This window comes from Alexandromys fortis, unplaced genomic scaffold (assembly GCF_014885135.2).
Source record: "Alexandromys fortis isolate MF-2015 unplaced genomic scaffold, M_Fortis_MF-2015_v1.1 scaffold_2_26212498_36691700, whole genome shotgun sequence".
Classification (NCBI taxonomy): Eukaryota; Metazoa; Chordata; class Mammalia; order Rodentia; family Cricetidae; genus Alexandromys; species Alexandromys fortis.
The window spans coordinates 4996614-5016647 of NW_026067931.1; the positions used below are offsets into that span (position 1 = coordinate 4996614).

General features: G+C 44.9%; 1 protein-coding gene across 1 annotated transcript; it reads left to right on the forward strand.

Moving 5' to 3' along the window:
• The first annotated feature begins 2026 nt into the window (after positions 1–2026).
• On the forward strand, positions 2027–19363 carry LOC126503663 (gamma-aminobutyric acid receptor subunit rho-1). The gene is made up of 6 exons (XM_050145502.1): positions 2027–2288; positions 7376–7458; positions 8374–8514; positions 11317–11469; positions 12544–12740; positions 14056–19363. Exons 1-6 carry the CDS (start codon positions 2074–2076, stop codon positions 14347–14349), a joined length of 1083 nt encoding a protein of 360 aa, XP_050001459.1. The 5' UTR covers positions 2027–2073; the 3' UTR covers positions 14350–19363.
• Positions 19364–20034: the final 671 nt, after the last annotated feature.

Genomic DNA, 20034 nt, shown 5'->3' on the forward strand with positions numbered 1-20034 from the left:
TCTCCCTCTGTGTGTGAGTGTGTGTGTGTTTAACATGTATTTATTTATTTTTGGGATGGTGTGGTGTGCACATCACAAAATGTATGGATATAAGGGGCCAACTTATGGAAGTTGGTTCTTTCTGCCATGTGGGTTCTGGGAACCCAGCTCAGGGTCTCCAGGTTTGGCAGTGAGCAGCCCCACCTGCTGAACCATCTCACTGACCTAGGTTTGGTTTCTTTCTGGAGAGAAATATATTTTATGCCTGTGTGTATGTGTGTTTGTGTGTATGCAGATACATGTATGTAGGCGTAGGTGTGGATGTCTGCAGAGACCAGAGGCCAGCCCTCTGGGCTTGCCATCTGCAGAAACGCTGCCTACCTCCTTTGAGACACACTCTCACTGTCCCGGAGCTTTCAAATTAGGCTAGACTGGCTGATCCATGAGCCCTAGGAATCCTGCATCTGCTTCCCCAGCACTGGAGTACATAACACCTCATCTAGTATTTCTGTATGGGTTCTCAGGGTCAAACTCAGGTCCTCATGCTGACCAGGCCAGAAGTGTTTACTAACTGAGCCATCCCTCCAGCCCCTAGAAATCATTTTCATGCCTTTTGTTTTTTTCTTTTTCTAGTCATGTTTATCTGCACCCACCCCCACCCCCTGCAAACCAATCTTCCAAGTTCTAGAAAGGTCTTTATTCTTTGTCATAGGTAAACTGTTGGATCCAATGCCAACTCTTTGTGTCATGGTTAACTGAAACATGCCCTGTACCTAACCTGTTCAGCTGGATGTGCTGGCATATTCTTATAATCCTAGCACTTTGGAAGCTGAGGCAGGAGGATTGAGAGCCTGAGATTAGCCTGGGCTACATAGCAAGGCTTTGTCAGAAAAAAAAAGAAGAAGATAAAGACAAGAAAAGAAGGAGGGAAGGAGGGAGGGGGTAAAGAAAGAACAGAGAGGATAAAAAGAGTGCCCTGTCTTGCCCTCCCCAGGCCCGGCCATCCCCGTGGGTGTGGATGTGCAGGTGGAAAGCTTGGACAGCATCTCGGAGGTCGACATGGTGAGTGCTTCTCTGATGGGGGCTGGGGAGTGGGAGCCCATGTGCACCTGTCTGGGCAAAGCGCGACACCGCTGAACTCCCTCATAACTCGTAACTCCTTGGCAGATGGGAGCTGTCACACGCACTTAGCAGATGACTCACAGACATCATGTCATGTGTCCAGAATTCCCAGTTGGTATGAGATAGAGTCAGGTGGAAAACTTGGTCTTTACCCTCCAGCAGGGATGCCTTCTGAGATGCAGGCCCCCTGTATTTCTGCAGAGTCTGTATCTTGCTCTAGAAACCTGGAACCGTGGGACTATTCCTTTTTGCTTTTCAGTGGGTTCCAATTAAAAAAAAAAAAAAGTTGACAGCTAGGCATGGTGGTGCAAGTCTTCAAGTCAACACCCAAGGTAGAGGAAGGCTTATCTTGGGTTTTAGACCAGCCTGGTCTTCTATTATAGTGAAACTGGTTTTAGACCAGTCTGGGCTATACAGTGAAACCGTATCTTCAAAATTTTAACGGTAACACGGCTCGGGGTCGGGAAGCATTCTACAAGTTTGGGGACTTTTTACAAGTCTACCTTGATTTGGAGCCTCCACGAATCAGGCCAGAAAGAAGTATCCTAACAGAGTGTACTTGGGGACTCCTCCCAGAACACGAGAAAGGGAGACAGGGAAGCCAGCGAAGAGCAGGGTTCTCAGGCAAGCCACGCCTACAGCCCTCCTCCCACCGCTCTCCAGGAGGCTGCGGAGAACACAACGCAGGTCAGCCCTGCTCAGGGTCTGGGAACCGACTGGGCTCCTCCCGCTGAGAGGCCCACTGCTCTAACCCTGGCACTTTCAGCCTGAGTCGCTGGTGTCAGCAGGGCAGCTGTTACGGAGATGATGGGTGTCACGGGTGGGTGGAGTTTAGGGGCGGTCTGTGCTCGGCCTCTTCCTGGGATCCCCTCTGCCTTCTCCAGGGGCAATGCTCAGTCCGCTGGCTTCTGTGGCATGCCCCACAGTGGGTGGGTATGCGTCTGCTCTGCCTCCCACCTGCAGGACTTCACCATGACCCTCTATCTGAGGCACTATTGGAAGGACGAGAGGCTGTCTTTTCCAAGCACGAACAATCTGAGCATGACATTTGACGGCCGGCTCGTAAAGAAGATCTGGGTCCCTGACATGTTCTTCGTGCACTCCAAACGCTCCTTCATCCACGACACCACCACAGACAACGTCATGCTGCGGGTCCAGCCCGATGGGAAAGTGCTCTATAGCCTCAGGTGGGGACGAAGGCGGGCTGGTGCTGAGAGCTTCCGCCTTACCTGAATATTTTAACTTTTAAAAGTTTAATTAACTATTTTTTTTAAATTTTGCATTATGCATATGGGCGTTTTGGTTGCACGTGTGCCTGTACACCACGTGTGTGCCGGTGAAGGCCAGAAGAGGGTGCCAGATCCCCTAGGCCTGGAGTTACAGACTGTTGTGAGTCATTATGTGGGTGCTGGGAATCAAACTCAGGTCCTCTGCAAGAGTAGCCAGTGTTTGTAACCACTGCATCTTTCTAGCCTGAAATTTTAAATATTTCTTTTAAAAGTTTGTTTTTCTAGTAAGAGTCAGGGATAAATAAATAAATAGATAGATAGATAGATAGATAGATAGATAGATAGATAGATAGATAGATAGATGTGTTTTCTGATACACATCTTCCTCTCTCTGAGTCTGGGACATGTTGTATTTTGTCAAAAGCTTTTTCAGCATCTAGTGAGATGATCATGTAGTTTTTATTTTTCAGTTTGCTTATATGGTGGATTATGTTGACAGATTTTCATATGTTGAACCATCGCTGCATCTCTGGAATAAACCCTACTTGATCATGGTGGATGATGGTTCTGATGTGTTCTTGGATTCGATTTGCCAGTATTTTATTTAGTATTTTTGCATCAGTGTTCATGAGTGAGATTGGTCTGTAATTCTCTTTCTTAGTAATGTCTTTATGTGGTTTGGATATCAGGGTAATTGTCGCCTCATAAAAAGAGTTTGGCAATGTTCCTTCTGTTTCTATTGTGTAGAACAAATTGAGGAATATTGGTATTAGTTTTTCTTTGAAAATCTTGTAGAATTCCGAACTGAAACCATTTGGTCCTGGGCTTTCTTTGGTTGGGAGACTTTTGATGACTGTTTCTATTTCTTCAGCAGTTATAGATCTGTTTAATTTGCTTATCTGGTCTTGATTTAATTTTGATAGGTGATATTTATCCAGAAAGTTGTCCACCGCCTTTAAGTTTTCAAATTTTGTGGAGTACAGGTTTTCAAAATATGACCTGATGAGTCTCTGTATTTCCTCCATGTCTGTTGTTATGTCCTCCTTTTCATTTCTGATTTATTAATTTGGATATTCTCTCTCCACGTTTTGGTTAGTTTGGATAAAGATTTGTCTATTTTCTTGATTTTCTCAAAGAACCAACTCTTTGTCTCATTGATTCTTTGTATTGTTTTCTTTGTTTCTATTTTGTTGATTTCAGCTCTCAATTTGACTATTTCCTGCCATCTAGTTCTCTTGGGTGAGTTTGCTTCTTCTTGTTCTAAAGTTTTCAAATGTTCTGCTAATTCACTAGTTGGAATTTTTCCAGCTTCTTTATGTAGGCATTTAGTACGATGAACGTTCCTGTTAACACTGCTTTCATTGTGTCCCATAAATCTGGCTATGTTATGTGGTCATTTTTATTGAATTATAGGAAGTTTTTAATTTCTCCCTCCCTTTATTTCTTCCTTGACCCATTGATGATTCAAGTGAGCATTGTTTAATTTGTGTTTGTAGGCTTTCTGGAATTAGTGTTGCTGTTGACTTCTAATATTCAGCCGTGGTGATCTGATAATACATTGGGTTATCCCAATCTTTTTGTATCTGTTGAGGTTTGTTTTGTTGCCGAGTATGTGGTCAATTTTTGAAAAGGTTTATTCTTTTGTGTTTGGATGGAATATCCTATAGATGTCTGTTAAGTCCATTTGAGTTATAACATTTGTTAGTTCCCTTATTTCTCTGTTAATTTTTTGTCTGACTGACCTGTCCAGTGTTGAGAGTGAAGTGTTGAAGTCTCCCTCTAATATTGTGTGGGGTTTAATGTATGATTTGAGCTTTAGAAGTGGTTCTTTTACATATGAGGGTGTCCTTGTATTTAGAGCATAGATGTTCGGTATTGAGATTTCCTCTTGATGGCTTTTTCCTGTGACTAATATGAAATGTCCTTCTTTGTCTCTTTTGATTGATTTTAGTTTAAAGTCTATTTTGCTAGATATTAGGATAGCTACACCAGCTTTTTCTTAGGTCTATTAGATTGGAGATTTTTTTCCCCAACCCTTTTCTCTGAGGCAATGTCTGCTATGAGATTGAGGTGTGTTTCTTGTATGCAGCGGAAGGATGGAATCTGTTTTTGTATCCAATCTGTTAGCCTGTGTCTTTTTACAGGTGAATTGAGTCTATGTATATTAGGGCATATTAATGACTAGTGATTGCTATCTCCTGTTAATTTAGTTTTCATTGTTGATGTTAGTTTGTGGGGTTTTCCCTTCTTTGGGATTTGTTGTTGTGAGCTCATCAATTGTCTGTGTTTTTGTTGAGGTACCAACTTCCTTGGGTTGGACTTTCCCTTCTAGTACTTTGTGTAGGGATGGGTTTACGGCTAGATATTGGTTAAATCTGGTTTTGTCATGGAATATCTTGTTTTGTCCTTCTACTGAAAGTTTTGCTGGGTATAGTAGTTTGGGCTAGCACCCGTGGTTTCTTAACATCTGCATAATGCTTGACCATGACCTTCTGGCTTTCATTGTTTCCAGTGAGAAGTCAGGTGTAATTCTGATAGGTCTGCCTTTATATGTTACTTGGCCTTTTTCCTTTGCAGGAAAAGTTTTCTTTTATGATTTTGTTAAATATATTTTATGTGCCTTTCAGTTGGACTTCTTCATTTTCTTCTATACCTATTATTGTTAGGTTTCGTCTTTTCATGGTGTCCAATATTTACTGGATTTTTTAAAAAAATATTTATTATGTATAAAATATTCTTTCTGCGTTATGCCTGACGGCCAGAAGAGGGCACCAGACCTCATTACAGATGGTTGTGAACCACCATGTGGTTGCTGGGAATTGAACTCAGGACCTTTGGAAGAGCAGGCAATGCTCTTAACCTTTGAGCCATCTCTCCAGCCTTTTACTGGATATTTTGTGTTAAGTTTTTGTTAGATTTAATGTTTTCTTTTACTGATGAGTCTATTTCCTCTATTGTATCTTCAACGCTTGAGATTCTTCTCTCTTCCAAAATCTCTTGTATTCTGCTGTTTGTGTTTGCATTTGTGGTTCCTGTTCATTTTCTCATGATTTCTATTTCTATAATTCCCGCAGCTTGAGTTTTCTTTATTGTCTCTGTTTCAGTTTTCAAATCTTGAATAGTCTCTTTCATATGTTTGATTGCTTTTTCTTGGTTTTCTTTAAGGGATTTGCTGATGTCTTCCAATTTTTTTGTTTTTTCTTTTCTCCATTTCTTTGAGGAAATTTTTCATTTCCTCTTTAAGAGTCTCAAACATTCTCCTGAAGTTATTTTTTTAAGTCATTTTCTTCTGCTTCATTTATATTTGGTTGTTCAGGTCTTGCTGTTGTAGGGTCTCTAGATTTTACTGGTGCCATGTTGCTCTTTGTGGTGTTGCATTGTTCTTACCTTTTCTACTCATCTTTTCCTCTAATTGGTGTGGTTGGGGCTGTCTGTGACTCTGGTGATTAATATTCTAGGTGCCAGTGGATCCAAGGCTCAGATGGTTGTTCCTCATAGTACAGTTAGTGCCATGGTTCTAGTTACCCCATTGGTCACTCTGTGTTCCTGGAGGTCACTCAGCACTCCCAGGATTTGCTCTACTCCCTTGGAGTTTGCTGTCTCAGGCCTGCTCTGGTCTAGGTTACTGGCTCAGACCTATTTCTGTAAATGTCCCTGGTCTGGATTTGCTCCTGTGGAAGTCCCTGGCTAGGGGTTGGTCCTGCAAAGGTCTCTGGCTCTGAGCTTCTCCCTATGAGGTCCCAGACTCAGGTGCACTGGAACCTACAGAGGACCTGGCTCAGGCCTACTCCCTCAGAGGTCACAGACTCATGCTGGGAAAGAAATCAGAGAAACAACACCCTTCACAATAGCCACTTTTTCTCTCATAATTGCTTCTACAGAGCTACCTGAGCCTTGGTGTGTTTGTAGGGGTGAGGTGATGAAGACATTCATTTTAGGGATAAGTGCTTGCCAGGGTCCAAACCCCAATATAAACTATCTCTCTGGACCAGTGTGAGGGTGTGGGAATAATTGAGACACAAGTTCACACAGCAATATCGGAAGGGAATCTCAGGGTTCATTCAAATCCTGAAGGTTACCAGCGTTTATTCTCCAAACATCTTTGATTACCCAAGGTAAACTGAGGGGCAAGTTCATTAGCATTCTGTTTCCAAGGTAGGAGGACTAAAGTCATGACAGCAGCTCTGTCACTAGCTTGGAATTAACACTTCTTCCCAGGTGGTCCTCATGATTAGGAAAAAGGAGCAACAGGACATCAGCATCCCCTGAGCTCAGGAGACAGTCTGAAGATGCTTTCAGCACCTCAGTTGCTATTATGGCTTGAGAGGCTGGCTGCTGATACAATACAGATATATGTGGGCTGTATAATATTGTCCCACAAGTGCGCCAAAGTCTCTCACTCTCTGTATGTTGTTTGTGGGACCCTGGTAATTCCTATCTGCTGCAACTTTCTCTGGTAAGGACTGAGGGAGGTACCGGTCTACGGGTGCAGCAGAATGTCATCAGGAGTCATTTTATTGCTATGTCCCTTTAGCATAATAATAGTTACATTTTTTTCCCCTAGGCCTTTCTAGTCTCAGGTCATAACTTATCAGTGTCAGGTATGGGTTCCCCTGCCCCACAATGTTCTCCTGCAGATAAGTAGATGCCATCAGCAGCGAGAGCACAGCAAACGGGAAAGCATATTCATATCTGGAGAGGCAGCGAGTTTTGAGTAGTTATTGGTGAGGCAAATATTTGGATTCTTGTATTTGGGGAACACTCATTTCTTTCAGCAATCATTTAAATGAAAAGTGTGTGTGTGTGTGTGTCTTTTACACCGCTATACTGCCTGACCACACTGGAATGTGCTGGTGTTAGCAGAGATCCTCATTCGCTTGTACAGCTCCTAAGGTCAAACAGAAAGAGCAGGTCATGCCTAAGGGTCTTTCCTGATGCCAGCACACCGCTTAGGACCCGGGGGCAGGACGCAGCCTTTTCTACCTGTTCACCACTTCACAGCTGTCTCCAGCAGGTGCTGAAGCCGTGCGTCCTTTTGTTTCTAGAGTGACAGTGACGGCGATGTGCAACATGGACTTCAGCAGGTTTCCGCTGGACACGCAGACCTGCTCCCTGGAAATCGAGAGCTGTGAGTCCGACCCCAGCACGCCTAAACCCCTCTCTGTGGCAGGGGACGGTTCTCCCAGGAACTCCGCTCTCCCTGCCTTTCCCCTCCTAGGGTCAGGCTCTGCCGGGTGACCTGAGATAATCTCCTTCACCCAAAGCCTCCTGGTTGAAATGCTAGTCGCCTCTAGAAAACACCTTCACGCATTAGCGTCTGGTTTGACACCTGTGTACCAGAGCCAAACCGGTTGACACGTGAGGGCTCCTATCACATAGTCAAGGCTTAGCGAGCCCTTAGAAGAACAGACTACAGGGAGGCGGACGCTGTCTGCAGCTCCAAGATGTTCCCCCTCAGTTACGACCAGGGGCACATGTGCCTGTGCAACCCAGTGCCTCACCTGAAGGGGGCGTGCTGGGCACATGGCAGCCGCCGGGAGGATGCTGACCACAGTCATCTCCTCCTTTTGAGGAAATGGGCACAACTGGCCCAAGGAGAAGCCCCTTCTAGACTCATGCTGCCTGAGAGTGAGTCATGATCTGGCCCCCAGGTGATGTATTGCACCTGTGCAAGAGAGGAGCAAGCTGGCTGGGTCCTAGTCTATAAAGCTGACCGCAGGAAATCTTGCCAGTATTGAACTCTGCCATGCAAGCAGCACTAGCATTTGGTTTAACCTATCACAGCTGGATTGCGGGTGAGGGTTTTTTTTTTTTTTTTTTTTTTGTAGGAACTGTGAGCCCTTGAGCCTAGAAGCCTTGCTCTGATAACTTTTGAGAAACTGGGATGAACTAGAGTTGTCCGCCTGTATTGTCTAGTTTGCAGTTTGTTATCTTTCCCCAAGCCAGGCAGTCTGTGTGGCTTAGGACACTTAGTGTCACACAGCCCCACAGGCTGCCTGGCTTGCCTGTCACCCCGTTCCTGACACTGGCTCTCATCTCCCAGACGCCTACACAGAAGATGACCTCATGCTATACTGGAAAAAGGGCAACGACTCCTTAAAGACAGACGAGAGGATCTCCCTCTCCCAGTTCCTCATCCAAGAGTTCCACACCACCACAAAGCTGGCCTTCTACAGCAGTACAGGTGAGCTCGGAGCATGCGTGGAGTGCAGGGAGGCCCCATGGTGGCCAGGTGCTTCAGGCTCTGTTTAGGACGTGTATGATCTGGTTGTCACATCAAGTGAGCAGAATTTTGAAACAGAAGACTAGAGTCCTAAATAAAATCCAGTGGGTGGTATGTGTCAAGGAGAGGTGACTTATTTTCCTTTAAGACAGGAGCTCACTCCCTTGCTCATGCTACCCTGAATTCATGATACACTATGTATCCAGGCTGGTGAGTTCACTATACACTATGTATCCAGGCTGGTGAGTTCACTATACACTATGTATCCAGGCTGGTGAACACACTATACACTATGTATCCAGGCTGGTGAACACACTATACACTATGTATCCAGGCTGGTGAACACACTATACACTATGTATCCAGGCTGGTGAACACACTATACACTATGTATCCAGGCTGGTGAACACACTATACACTATGTATCCAGGCTGGTGAACACACTATACACTATGTATCCAGGCTGGTGAACACACTATACACTATGTATCCAGGCTGGTGAACACACTATACACTATGTATCCAGGCTGGTGAACACACTATACACTATGTATCCAGGCTGGTGAACACACTATACACTATGTATCCAGGCTGGTGAACACACTATACACTATGTATCCAGGCTGGTGAACACACTATACACTATGTATCCAGGCTGGTGAACACACTATACACTATGTATCCAGGCTGGTGAACACACTATACACTATGTATCCAGGCTGGTGAACACACTATACACTATGTATCCAGGCTGGTGAACACACTATACACTATGTATCCAGGCTGGTGAACACACTATACACTATGTATCCAGGCTGGTGAACACACTATACACTATGTATCCAGGCTGGTGAGTTCACTATACACTATGTATCCAGGCTGGTGAACACACTATACACTATGTATCCAGGCTGGTGAACACACTATACACTATGTATCCAGGCTGGTGAGTTCACTATACACTATGTATCCAGGCTGGTGAACACACTATACACTATGCATCTAGGCTGGGCCTCTGGCTCAGTATCTCCAGGGCTGGGCTATAGGTATGCTCCAAGGAAACTAGCTTTGCAGGTAATATTTATTTATTTATTTATTTATTTATTTATTTATTTATTTATTTATTGGTTTTTCAAGACAGGGTTTCTCTATAGCTTTGGAGCCTGTCCTGGGACTCACTTTGTAGACCAGCCTGGTCTCGAACTCATAGACATCTGCCTGTCTCTGCCTCCTCCTGAGTGCTGGGATTAAAGGCGTGTGCCACCACCACCCAGATTATAGGTAATTTTTGACCCATCAATGTATCAGAGATAGCTACCTAGGAAATGCGAGCTAAGGCTCCGAGGGAAGCTGTGTGAGTAGGTTTATTTGAGATGATGCCGTGTCCTGTTGATGCTGCATCCCTGACATGCTCAGCAGAGCCTCTCTCTCTAGCCACAAACAAGTTTCAGTTCAGACCGCCATTCTCCATTTCCCCGGGTGTACCACTACTACCCACGTTCCTCAGAATGACCCCTGGTCATCACGTGGACCTGGCTGTGGCCTTATGAGTCAGAGGTCTATACAGGCCTCATCACCACCCATTGCCTGAGGCTGTGCTCCATGGCCTTCCCCAGCAGCTGGCCTGCGCTGGTAGACAGCTGACATTCTCCATCCCTTGCTTCTGTTTTGATCTCACCTTTCGGAAGATTCTGCAGAACTTCTTGAGGGAGCTCCCCCATGTAAGCGCATCCTAATCCGTTAGAGAGCACTGACAGTCAAGTTTTAGCATGCCAATCCAACTCCCATGCTGCACTGTTCACCCTGGATGCTCAGTGGTTTGGGTCTCAGTCTTCTGAAAGTCCTCTACACTTGCTGGTACCAAGAGGCCAGCTCTATGCAACGTACTCACTGAGGACACCAAATCCGCTCTTATTGCTGCCAGGACCCCACTTACTCCCAGCCCTGGACACCCTCCTCCCACATCCTCACACGTGTTCCTTTCCCTGGAAATTGCAAAGGCAGAGCAAAGCCCAATGGACCAGAGATTGTTACTCTATGCCCAGATCAAAGACCGTGTTCCACCTCAAAACCCATTTCTTCCCATAAAGAAATCCAGGAAGGGAGCCAGGCCTGGGGATAGTCACCAACATCCCAGCACTTACCAAGGTGGAAACAGGGCGGGATCAGGAATTCAAGGCTATTCTCAGCTACATTGTGAGTCTGAGGCCAGTCTGGGCGACCTAAAACCCTGCCAAAGGAAAAGGAAAGAAATAAAGGGGGCTGTTTAAGTACTGTCTCGAGCTTTGCTCTGCACACAAACCCCATGAGGCTGCTGCTCAAGAAAGCTCCAGTGGTCTGGGCTACAGTGTAGGAATCTGGTGGGAGATGGGGAGGGGGGAGGGAGAGAAGAGGAAGAGAGAGAAAGGGGAGGGGACTGAGCGTATGGCCTTGTGTATACTGGTCAAGAACTCTATCCATGAGCTACATCTGAACTTCTAAGAAGCTCCCATGTGATTGTGAGGCAGACAGGCCCAAGGACATATTTTGAGAAACAAAACTTTAAGTGACTTTCTCAAGGGTTCCCTTCATGTTTACAAAAGGGACAAAGATTCCTCACAGTGGCTTCACACGAGTGGTGAGGGTTGCCACATGGCCCAGTCACTGTTTAAGGTAGGGTTCCAGAGTGAGCTCTAAGAAATTTAAGATTCTATAAATAAGCCTTGTCTTTTAAAGAAGCCAAGCAGCTACACTGTGTTCTCTCTCTTATTCCTTTGTCCCCAGGCTGGTACAACCGTCTGTACATTAACTTCACTTTACGCCGCCACATCTTCTTCTTCCTGCTCCAAACCTATTTCCCCGCCACCCTCATGGTCATGCTGTCCTGGGTGTCCTTCTGGATCGACCGCAGAGCTGTGCCTGCCAGAGTTCCCTTAGGTAAGGACTATCTCAAGAGTACACTACACGTGTCTGGAAATCCAAGGCATTCCTTCCGCCCTTCTCAAGAGGGTCCTGTACTCCTCTCTACAGAATAACCTGGAAATGTTTAAGTAGCACCACACAATCTAAGCACCACGTGGAAATCTATCCAGGCCCCAGGGCTCCCAGTCTTGGTGTGCTCTTCCTGTTGGTCTGTATACTGTATACGGTATTCTGCAACAAGGTTTCTCAAAGGGTGGCCCAGGGAACCTTTGCAGTAGAAACCTTGAGGGGATTATTAAAAAACGAGGAGTCTTGTGCTTCACCATATCTGCAGTCAGAATCCCCGAGTTTTCCTGCTCTCCTTCCATTCCTTCCTCAGCACCCCATCAAATGCCCTCATCTTAAACCCTGAGCCCGTAGGTCACAGCCACCACTACAGCTCAGATGGCCCAGGTTTGCAAGTGACAGGGTGTCCCACCAGGCTTCAGTGAAAGGGTTTGGAGCTGGCCCTTCGGGTGACCCCAAGCTTAATTTGCAATCCTGGGCAAATTCCCACCCATGATGCCCTGTTCTTCAGCAGTCAGCTGGCACTCCAACAGCTACTGTGCAGAGCGCATGTGCAAGCTCATTAAGATCTGCCTCCTATAAATAAAGCGATCCTGATAAACCTGATGTCAAGGTGCTCGAGGTAGTCCTGCTGGATAGGCACACAGGCCCAGCATGGGGTAGCTGTCAGCTAAAGAGACGAGCCCAGGATTATAGAACTTTTATGGCACCAAGGACACAGTGTTGAAATGACTTCCTTTACCTCGTGGTTGCTTATATCCGTATCTCCTTTCTTGGGACAACGGAAGGCAATCCCTTCATGCTGAAGTGTCCGGGGCTGTAACGAATGTGCCAGGTGTGCAGAGGAGAAAGTGGAAACGAGGAGCAGAGGAGCAGGGAGAGATCTGTGACAGCTAGCTCGTGAAGACAGGAGGATGGTCACCAGGAGGGAGCAGGCAGAACGAAAGGCGGAGTCACAGAGGGACAAGGCACACAATGTTTGGCAAATGCGAGCGCGTGCTTATGTCTCACCGTCTGTGGCAGGCATCACCACGGTGCTGACCATGTCCACCATCATCACGGGCGTGAATGCCTCCATGCCCCGAGTGTCCTACATCAAAGCCGTGGACATCTACCTCTGGGTCAGCTTCGTGTTCGTGTTCCTCTCGGTGCTGGAGTACGCGGCTGTCAATTACCTGACCACAGTGCAGGAGCGGAAGGAACGGAAGCTACGGGAGAAGGTGACTTTGCCATGACATAGACTGGGCAAGCCTTGGCATGGTGGGCAGGTCCTACCCTCCCTGTAAAATGAGGCTGTGATACCCTCTCCTCAGCCTACCTCCAGCCATGGCCATGAATATTTGACGTTTACATCTTTCGTTCAATGAAAGCATTCACTCAGCATCTTCATCCCAGTGCCACTAAATTAAGGCATGGCCCATTCAACTGTGGTTGTGTTCAGAGTTTAGTGAGGGAAATAAATGATAATTTAACACCGTGGAACATATTATTAACAAATATGGAGGTGATTTAAAAGATCCCTCCAGGGGCACCATATTCTATCCTAAGAAACTTCCCTTCATATAAGGCCTCCTATCTCCCACCATTTCTTTTTTTCTTTTTCTTATTTATTTATTTATTTATTTATTTATTTATTTATTTATTTATTTATTTATACAATATTCTGTCTGTATGCCTGCAGGCCAGAAGAGGGCACCACACCCCATTACAGATGGTTGTGAGCCACCATATATGGTTGCTGGGAATTGAACTCAGGACCTTTGGAAGAGAAGACAATGCTCTTAACCACTGAGCCATCTCTCCAGCCCTCTCCCACCATTTCTTAAGTTATCTTTGCTCCCGCCCTTCCTTTCCCTTCCCAGCCTACAATGTAGAGCCTCTCTCCTCCAGCAATCCCTTACCGTAACACTATTCCCAAACTGCTGTCTTTCAGTCCCGACCCTCGTGGCACACACCAAATAGCGTCATTTGTCACCATTTTTATGAAGGGTTGGTTTGGTGCCAGGTGTAATGTCGACAGCCTGTAATGCAGTTTCTCAGGAGGAGAGTCACAATTTGGAGGCCAGCCTGGGTAACTTACCAAGGCTGTCTCAAAATGAAAAATGAAAACGGTGTAGCTCAGGATATCACTCTTGTCTAACATAGAGACCCTGGGTCTGTTGCCACTTTCCCCAAAGGGGGCATGGTATGAGCTCAGGGATTATGACTTCATGGAGGACGGGGCTAGCTGGTGCTAGTCTTATCGGTCTCTAGTACAGCAGTGTGCTCTTTCCTACAAGTTAGCATGAAGATACTAGTTCAACACCAGTTCCCATGAGCACCGCGCTAGTGCTCACACCCTGACCTCCCTGACCTCGGATGCAGGGCTGTGCTCACAGCTGTCTTAGGATGCTCACAGTGACACCATCATCATTTTTCTTACCTTTTCCCTAAAGCTGAGAATAAAAGAGGCTAGAGGGTAACACCCTTCATACACAGTGCTTTGCGGGCACCTGAGGGACAGCGCTCAGCTCACGTGCCCCTGTGTGCTTGCAGGTCTCCTGCAGCTGCGGACTGGCCCAGCCCCGGGCAGTGATGCTGGACGGCAGCTACAGTGACGGGGAGGTGAATGACCTGAGCGGCTACATGCCTGAGAATGGCGAGAAACCCGACAGGATGATGGTGCAGCTGACCCTGGCCCCTGAGAGGGGCTCTCCCCAGAGGAAAAGCCAGAGAGGCAGCTACGTGAGCATGAAGATCAACACCCATGCCATCGATAAATACTCCAGGATCGTCTTCCCAGCCGCTTACATCTTGTTCAATCTGATATACTGGTCGATTTTCTCTTAGAGGTCTGTAATTCTGTAAACCTCGCCTTCTTCATGGTTTGTATGCACTACAGAAATTGCTGTGAACGACAAAGTATGAAAACCACCCCAGTGCCCCGCTGGGCTTTCACTCTCCCTTCTTCAGCCGTGCAAAGCTGCACTGACAAGACAGCGTTTTTCTATGTATTAAGCATCAGTTGTACACACAGTATTATGCGAGGCGTTGTAGGAATTTGTCATGATAGCAACTGGTATTAGCTGTTCCCAGATCCTGGGAAGAGCACAGAGGACACATGGTCATGCTGCATTTCAGTGCCGGGCCCTGGGTTCTCTCCTCATGGAGGCCTTCCTTCATGGGTGGCACTGTGTTCTTTAGACCATGCAGAACTGGAGAGCACCTGAATAAAACTCATTTGCACGGAGCCCACGTGCACATAAGCCCCTTCTGGTGACAAGCTGTGCTTTGGTCTGTCCCTGCACCTGTGCGGCACCCCCCACAGTTAATGTAAGGTAGTGTTGTTCATGCTTCGGTCTGTCCCTCTGTCCACTCGCATAGTTAACGTATGGTAGTGATGTTCACAGGCTCTCTTTAACAAGCTATAGATAATCTCCCCTTATGAGAAATGCTCTTTAGATGGTTGACTTTTCTCTGGCAGAGAAACTCTGAAGATGGAGATACGTGTATGCATTCTGTCTGTCCCGTGGAGCTGAGTGTGCTAGAGAACCGTGTTCCTTTCTCTGTTTCCTAGTCACTGTTTCGTGCCTCTCTACCACAGAGCACGTGCTCTTTCAAAATGAACTGTTTTCTCAGTAGCATGATATTATCACGGAGGAGCTCGAAGAGGTATTAATTTCTTCTGAATAATCAGCATTTCAAGGAGACTTGAGGTGATACAGCTCATGAGAATGAGAAGCACACAATTTCTTAAGAGAAAATAACATCAAAAAGCAAAAGAAACAGATAGACGTCTGCATTTCCAGTCTGAGAGCCAACACTGTCTAGGAACTAGACAGCAGTTATCAACTAGATTGAGCGTTCAATAGACCAGATGATGATGTCAGTCATCACTTGTAATTTGATGTGTTATTTTAAAATAATGTTTAAAAAAATAAGCCTTCATGTTATTTATCTAGAAGACATAGAACAAGTCCAACCAAACTTGCCCAAAAGTAACTTAACAGTATGGTGTTTTCTCCGGGCTACATCTTTCACTCACAGAGACAGAGACGTCTATTTAGCATCTGTTCACATCCCAGCAGCCTCTAAAACAAGTTAAGACATTGCCCTTTAATTGTGGTTGTGTTTGCCGGGCAGTGGTGGTGCACGCCTTTAATCCCAGTACTCAGAAGGCAGAGGCAGGCGGATCTCTGTGAGTTCAAGGCCAGCCTGGTCTACAAGAACTAGTTCCACAACAGGACCCAAAAGCTACAGAGAAACTCTGTCTCAAAAACCAGAAAAAAAAAAAGAACTGTGGTTGTGTTCAGAGTTTAGTGAGACATGAATGATAATGTAACATTGTGGAATATATTAATAAAAAGGAGGTGGTCTAAGAAACCCATCCAGGAGTGCTAGGAAAACACCCTTCATATATGTCCTTCTATCTCCCATGATTTCAAAGTTAACTTGTTGGATCAATGCTAAATAATATATGCATGCCTGTTCTTTATTCTGATTTTTAAAGAACTATTTGCAAAGTCCTACTTAGACAGTCTTTCATTTCCCCCAATGAGAGTCCTACTTAGATAGTCTTTCATTTCCCCCAATGTAAGGCCACCAAAAGCTTTTTGCAATACACAAGTAGTAAACTTAGAAGGGCACAAATTAAACTATTAATTATCATTGATATACAAAATGACTGTTTGTTTTACCAAGCATGGTTTACACATGCCTGAAATCTCAACACTTGGGAAGTAGAAGTGGGAGGACCTGTAGTTCAAAGCTAGTCTTAGCTTTATAGCATATTGGAAGGCAGCCTGGGCTATGTGAGGTTTAAAAAGATTAGTTTCCATTTTTATTTTATGAAACAATTATCATTAAAGTCAACATCTTTGCCACTGTCTTCTCCCTCACCACTAGGGCCACTGAGTTGTCTAAACTAATCCTTACCTACTGTTTGGGATACTCTAGCATTTGAGGTAGAGTGTAGAATGTTCTACTAGTCTGCTAACCTGCTATATCAAAGACTGTAGGCCAAATGGCTTGGTCAACAGAGATTTCTTTTCTCACAATTCTAGAGACTAATGTTCAAGGTCACAGATGACAGATGCTGACAGATGTAGTTTCCCCAGAGGCCTCTCTTCCTGACTTTCCAATGGCCACCATCTTGCTGTAGGTACCCTTGCCTTCTTTCCTTTGTTCCCGCCAATGTCCAGATCCCTTTCTCCCTAGTTATATTTTGTCAGAACCCACATCCATGGCCTCATTTAACCTGAGGTACTTCTTCAGAAGCCTTGTCTATAGGCCATTTTTCTATAGCAATCTCCTCCCAGTTAGAATACTTTATCTTGGAGGGAAGCTCCTTAGGATGTGCTTAACAAAAGGTGATGCCCTCCATCCCACACGAAAGAAGACCATTCAAGTTAAGTTCAGGAAGCAAACAACTCAAAAGTTTCAGGAAGCCCCTGAAACTAAATAGATAAACTATCTCCCTCCACCAAATAAACATAAGCAATAAGAGCCACTGAGAGTAACTTTCAGGTGATCCAAGCTGTCTGGAAAAGGCAAAGACCAGCTAAGCTATTTGGAGGGGACACATTCCAACACATCCAGTTGTCTGCAAGTCATGGCAATGAACTCCAGATTTCCAGCTATTGTGGGTTTTCACCCATGATGGGGTGGGCTTCGGTGATGCAGCTGTCTTTGAATAATTTCTGCACCTCTAAGTAACCCCAATAAAGCTCATTGGTTCACCAAGTTGGACTTTGGTGGTATCTTTAATTTGGTCTGTCATTGGTTTGGAGTGGTACGTTTGCTCACGTATGCACAGGAACAGTGTCATACAACACCATCACGTACATTTGATAACATATGCCCATGGAAATCTATTTGCATCACAGTACACCTAATATTTTATACATAGTTATACTATAGCATTTAGGGAATGACAAGAAAAAATCTGGGGACTGGAGAGATGATTCAATGGGTAAGAGCACCACTACCAAGTTTGAGAAACTGGTTGAAATCACCAACACCCACCCAGAAACTGTGTGTGGCCATGTGTGTGTATGCCTGCAACCCTAGTGCTGTGGTGTGTGTGTGTGTGTGTATAGGGGGCACAGTGGAGACAGGAGGACTTTTGGAGCTTGCTGACCACTAGCCTAGCTCTAGATTCAGAAGGAGACAGTGTCTCAAAGAAATAAGTGTATGGTAATGAAACTAGACACCCGATAGTCTTCTCTGGTCTTTTTGAGTGCACATTCAGCATGTGAAGTCACCATACACATATGCATATGCTATACACACATACACACATGAAAATATGTCTGCATGTGTTCAATAATGATGTGTTATTACCAATAAGTTTTTATTGAAAGTTAGTTAAATAGCTGGATGCAGAACCTGTAGATAAGAAAAGCCAACTATATTTGATAATTCTGTGTGTGTGTGTGTGTGTGTGTGTGTGCATTTGTGCTTGTCTGTAGAGGCTAGAAGTTAACACAGGGATGTCTTTCCCAATCAATTCAGAGTCTCTCACTGATCTTCAAGCTTGCTTTTTGGCTAACCTGGCTGCATAGTGAGGCCCTCGATCTCCCTGTCTCTGGGTGCAGCACTGGGTTCCATGCAGCACTGCCACACTCAGCTTTCCTATGGGTTCCGAGAATCTGAATCAGGACCTCATGCTTGCAGCAATCAGTTGCCTGCTGACCTATCTCTCCAACCCTCCAAACTCTTTTTCCTTATTTTGAAAATAGGTTCTTTCTGTGAGTTTGAGGTCAGTCTAGTCAACAAAGTGAGTTTTAGGACAGCTAGGGCTGTTACACAGAGAAACCCTGTCTCGAAAAAATCAAAACAAACAAGCAAATGAAAATAGATTTTCTTACATAATAAATCCTGACTGTGGTTTCCCTCCCTCTACTCTCCTCCATCTCCCTTAGAACAGGCTTCTTAACAACCAAACATGACAAAATAAAACATACAACAAAAACCATCACATTGAGGCTGGAAAAGGAATCCCAACAGAAGGAAAAGAGCCCCAAAAGCAGACACAAGATTCAGAGACCCACTTGATTCACACACTCAGGAGTCCTGTAAAAATACTAAACTATAATATATACTCAGAAGATCTGGTACAGACTGGGTTAGCCTTGTGCATGCTGCTTCAGGCTCTGTGGGTTCATAGGAACCCTGTTTAGTTGATTTAGACAGCCTTGTTCTCCTGGTGTGCTCCATCCCCTCTTAAATCTTTCTGTCACCTCTTCCATGGGATACTGAGCTCTGAGGGGAGGAAGTTGATGAAGACATCCCATTTAGAGATGTGTGTTCCAAGGTCTCTTTCTTCTGCATAGTGTCCGGCTATGGGTCTCTGTATTTGTTTATCATGGAACGTCTTATTTTCTCCACCTAGTTTCTGGGTATAGTAGTCCGAGATGGAATCTGTGGTCTCTCAGAGTTTGCAGCATGTCTGTCCAGACCTTCCGGCTTTTAGTGTCTCCACTGAGAAGTCAGGTGTAATTCTAATAGGTCTGTCATATGTTACTTGGCCTTTTTCTTTGCAGCTTTTAGTATTCTCTTTGTTCTGTACATTTAGTGTTTTGATAATTATGTGCCAAGGGAGCTTTCTTTTCTTGTCCAATCTATTTGGTGTTCTGTATGCTTCTTACACCTTTATAGGAATCTCCTTCTTAGGTTAGGAAAACTTTCTTCTATGATTTTGCTGAAAATATTTTTTGGGGGTCTTTGAACTGAGATTCTTCTCCTTTCTCTATTCCTATTATTCTTAGATTTGGTCTTTTTATAGTGTCCCAGATTTCCTGGATGTTTTGTGTCAGTTTTTTAGATTTAACATTTTCTTTGGCCAATATATCCATTTCTTCTATCATATCTTCAATGCCTGAGATTCTCTTTTCCATTGCTTGAATTTTGTTGCTGAAGCTTGCCTCCATAGTTCTTGTTTGAATTCCTAAAATTTTCATTTCTAGAATTGTAGACAGAGGCTGCTTGTTTGTTTTTCAGCTGTCCCCCCCCCACACGTATACAGACATTTCATTCTTTATGGCTGAGTATCACTCCATTTTTTAAGAATATTTACCACACTAAAAACAAGCTGTTGGGGGCTAGAGAGATGGCTCAGAGGTTAAGAGTACTGTCTGCTCTTCCAGAGGACCCGAGTTCAATTCCCTGCAACCACATGGTCTCACAATTAAATAATTTGATCTGGTGCCCTTTTCTGGCATACAGGCAGAACACTGTATATGTAATAAATAAATAAAACAACAAAACAAACAAACAAACAAAAAAAACCCAAGCTATTAGCTTGCTGTCACCTTGGTAAAATATCTGATACTTAGTAAGAGAAAGGTTTACCTTGGTCCAGTCTCATCCATGGTGGCCTGCCCCTTTCTCTTTGGGACTGGAGCAGCGGCCTAAGCTGTGTCAGTAGATTACAGGGTCTAAAGTAGTGAGTTTATCCTATCTCACAAATGACCACAGTTGCTAACTGGCACAAAGATTATAATTCCCATCAAAACTTACTCTGATGATTTGGGA

Excerpts from the sequence above, each read along its gene's own strand:
- LOC126503663 (XM_050145502.1), top strand. The coding sequence starts at position 2,074 with ATGACCCTCTATCTGAGGCACTATTGGAAGGACGAGAGGCTGTCTTTT. Across the intron at positions 8,515-11,316 it reads GGCCTTCTACAGCAGTACAG|GCTGGTACAACCGTCTGTAC; the intron begins GTGAGCTCGGAG and ends CTTTGTCCCCAG. Across the intron at positions 11,470-12,543 it reads GCCTGCCAGAGTTCCCTTAG|GCATCACCACGGTGCTGACC; the intron begins GTAAGGACTATC and ends CGTCTGTGGCAG.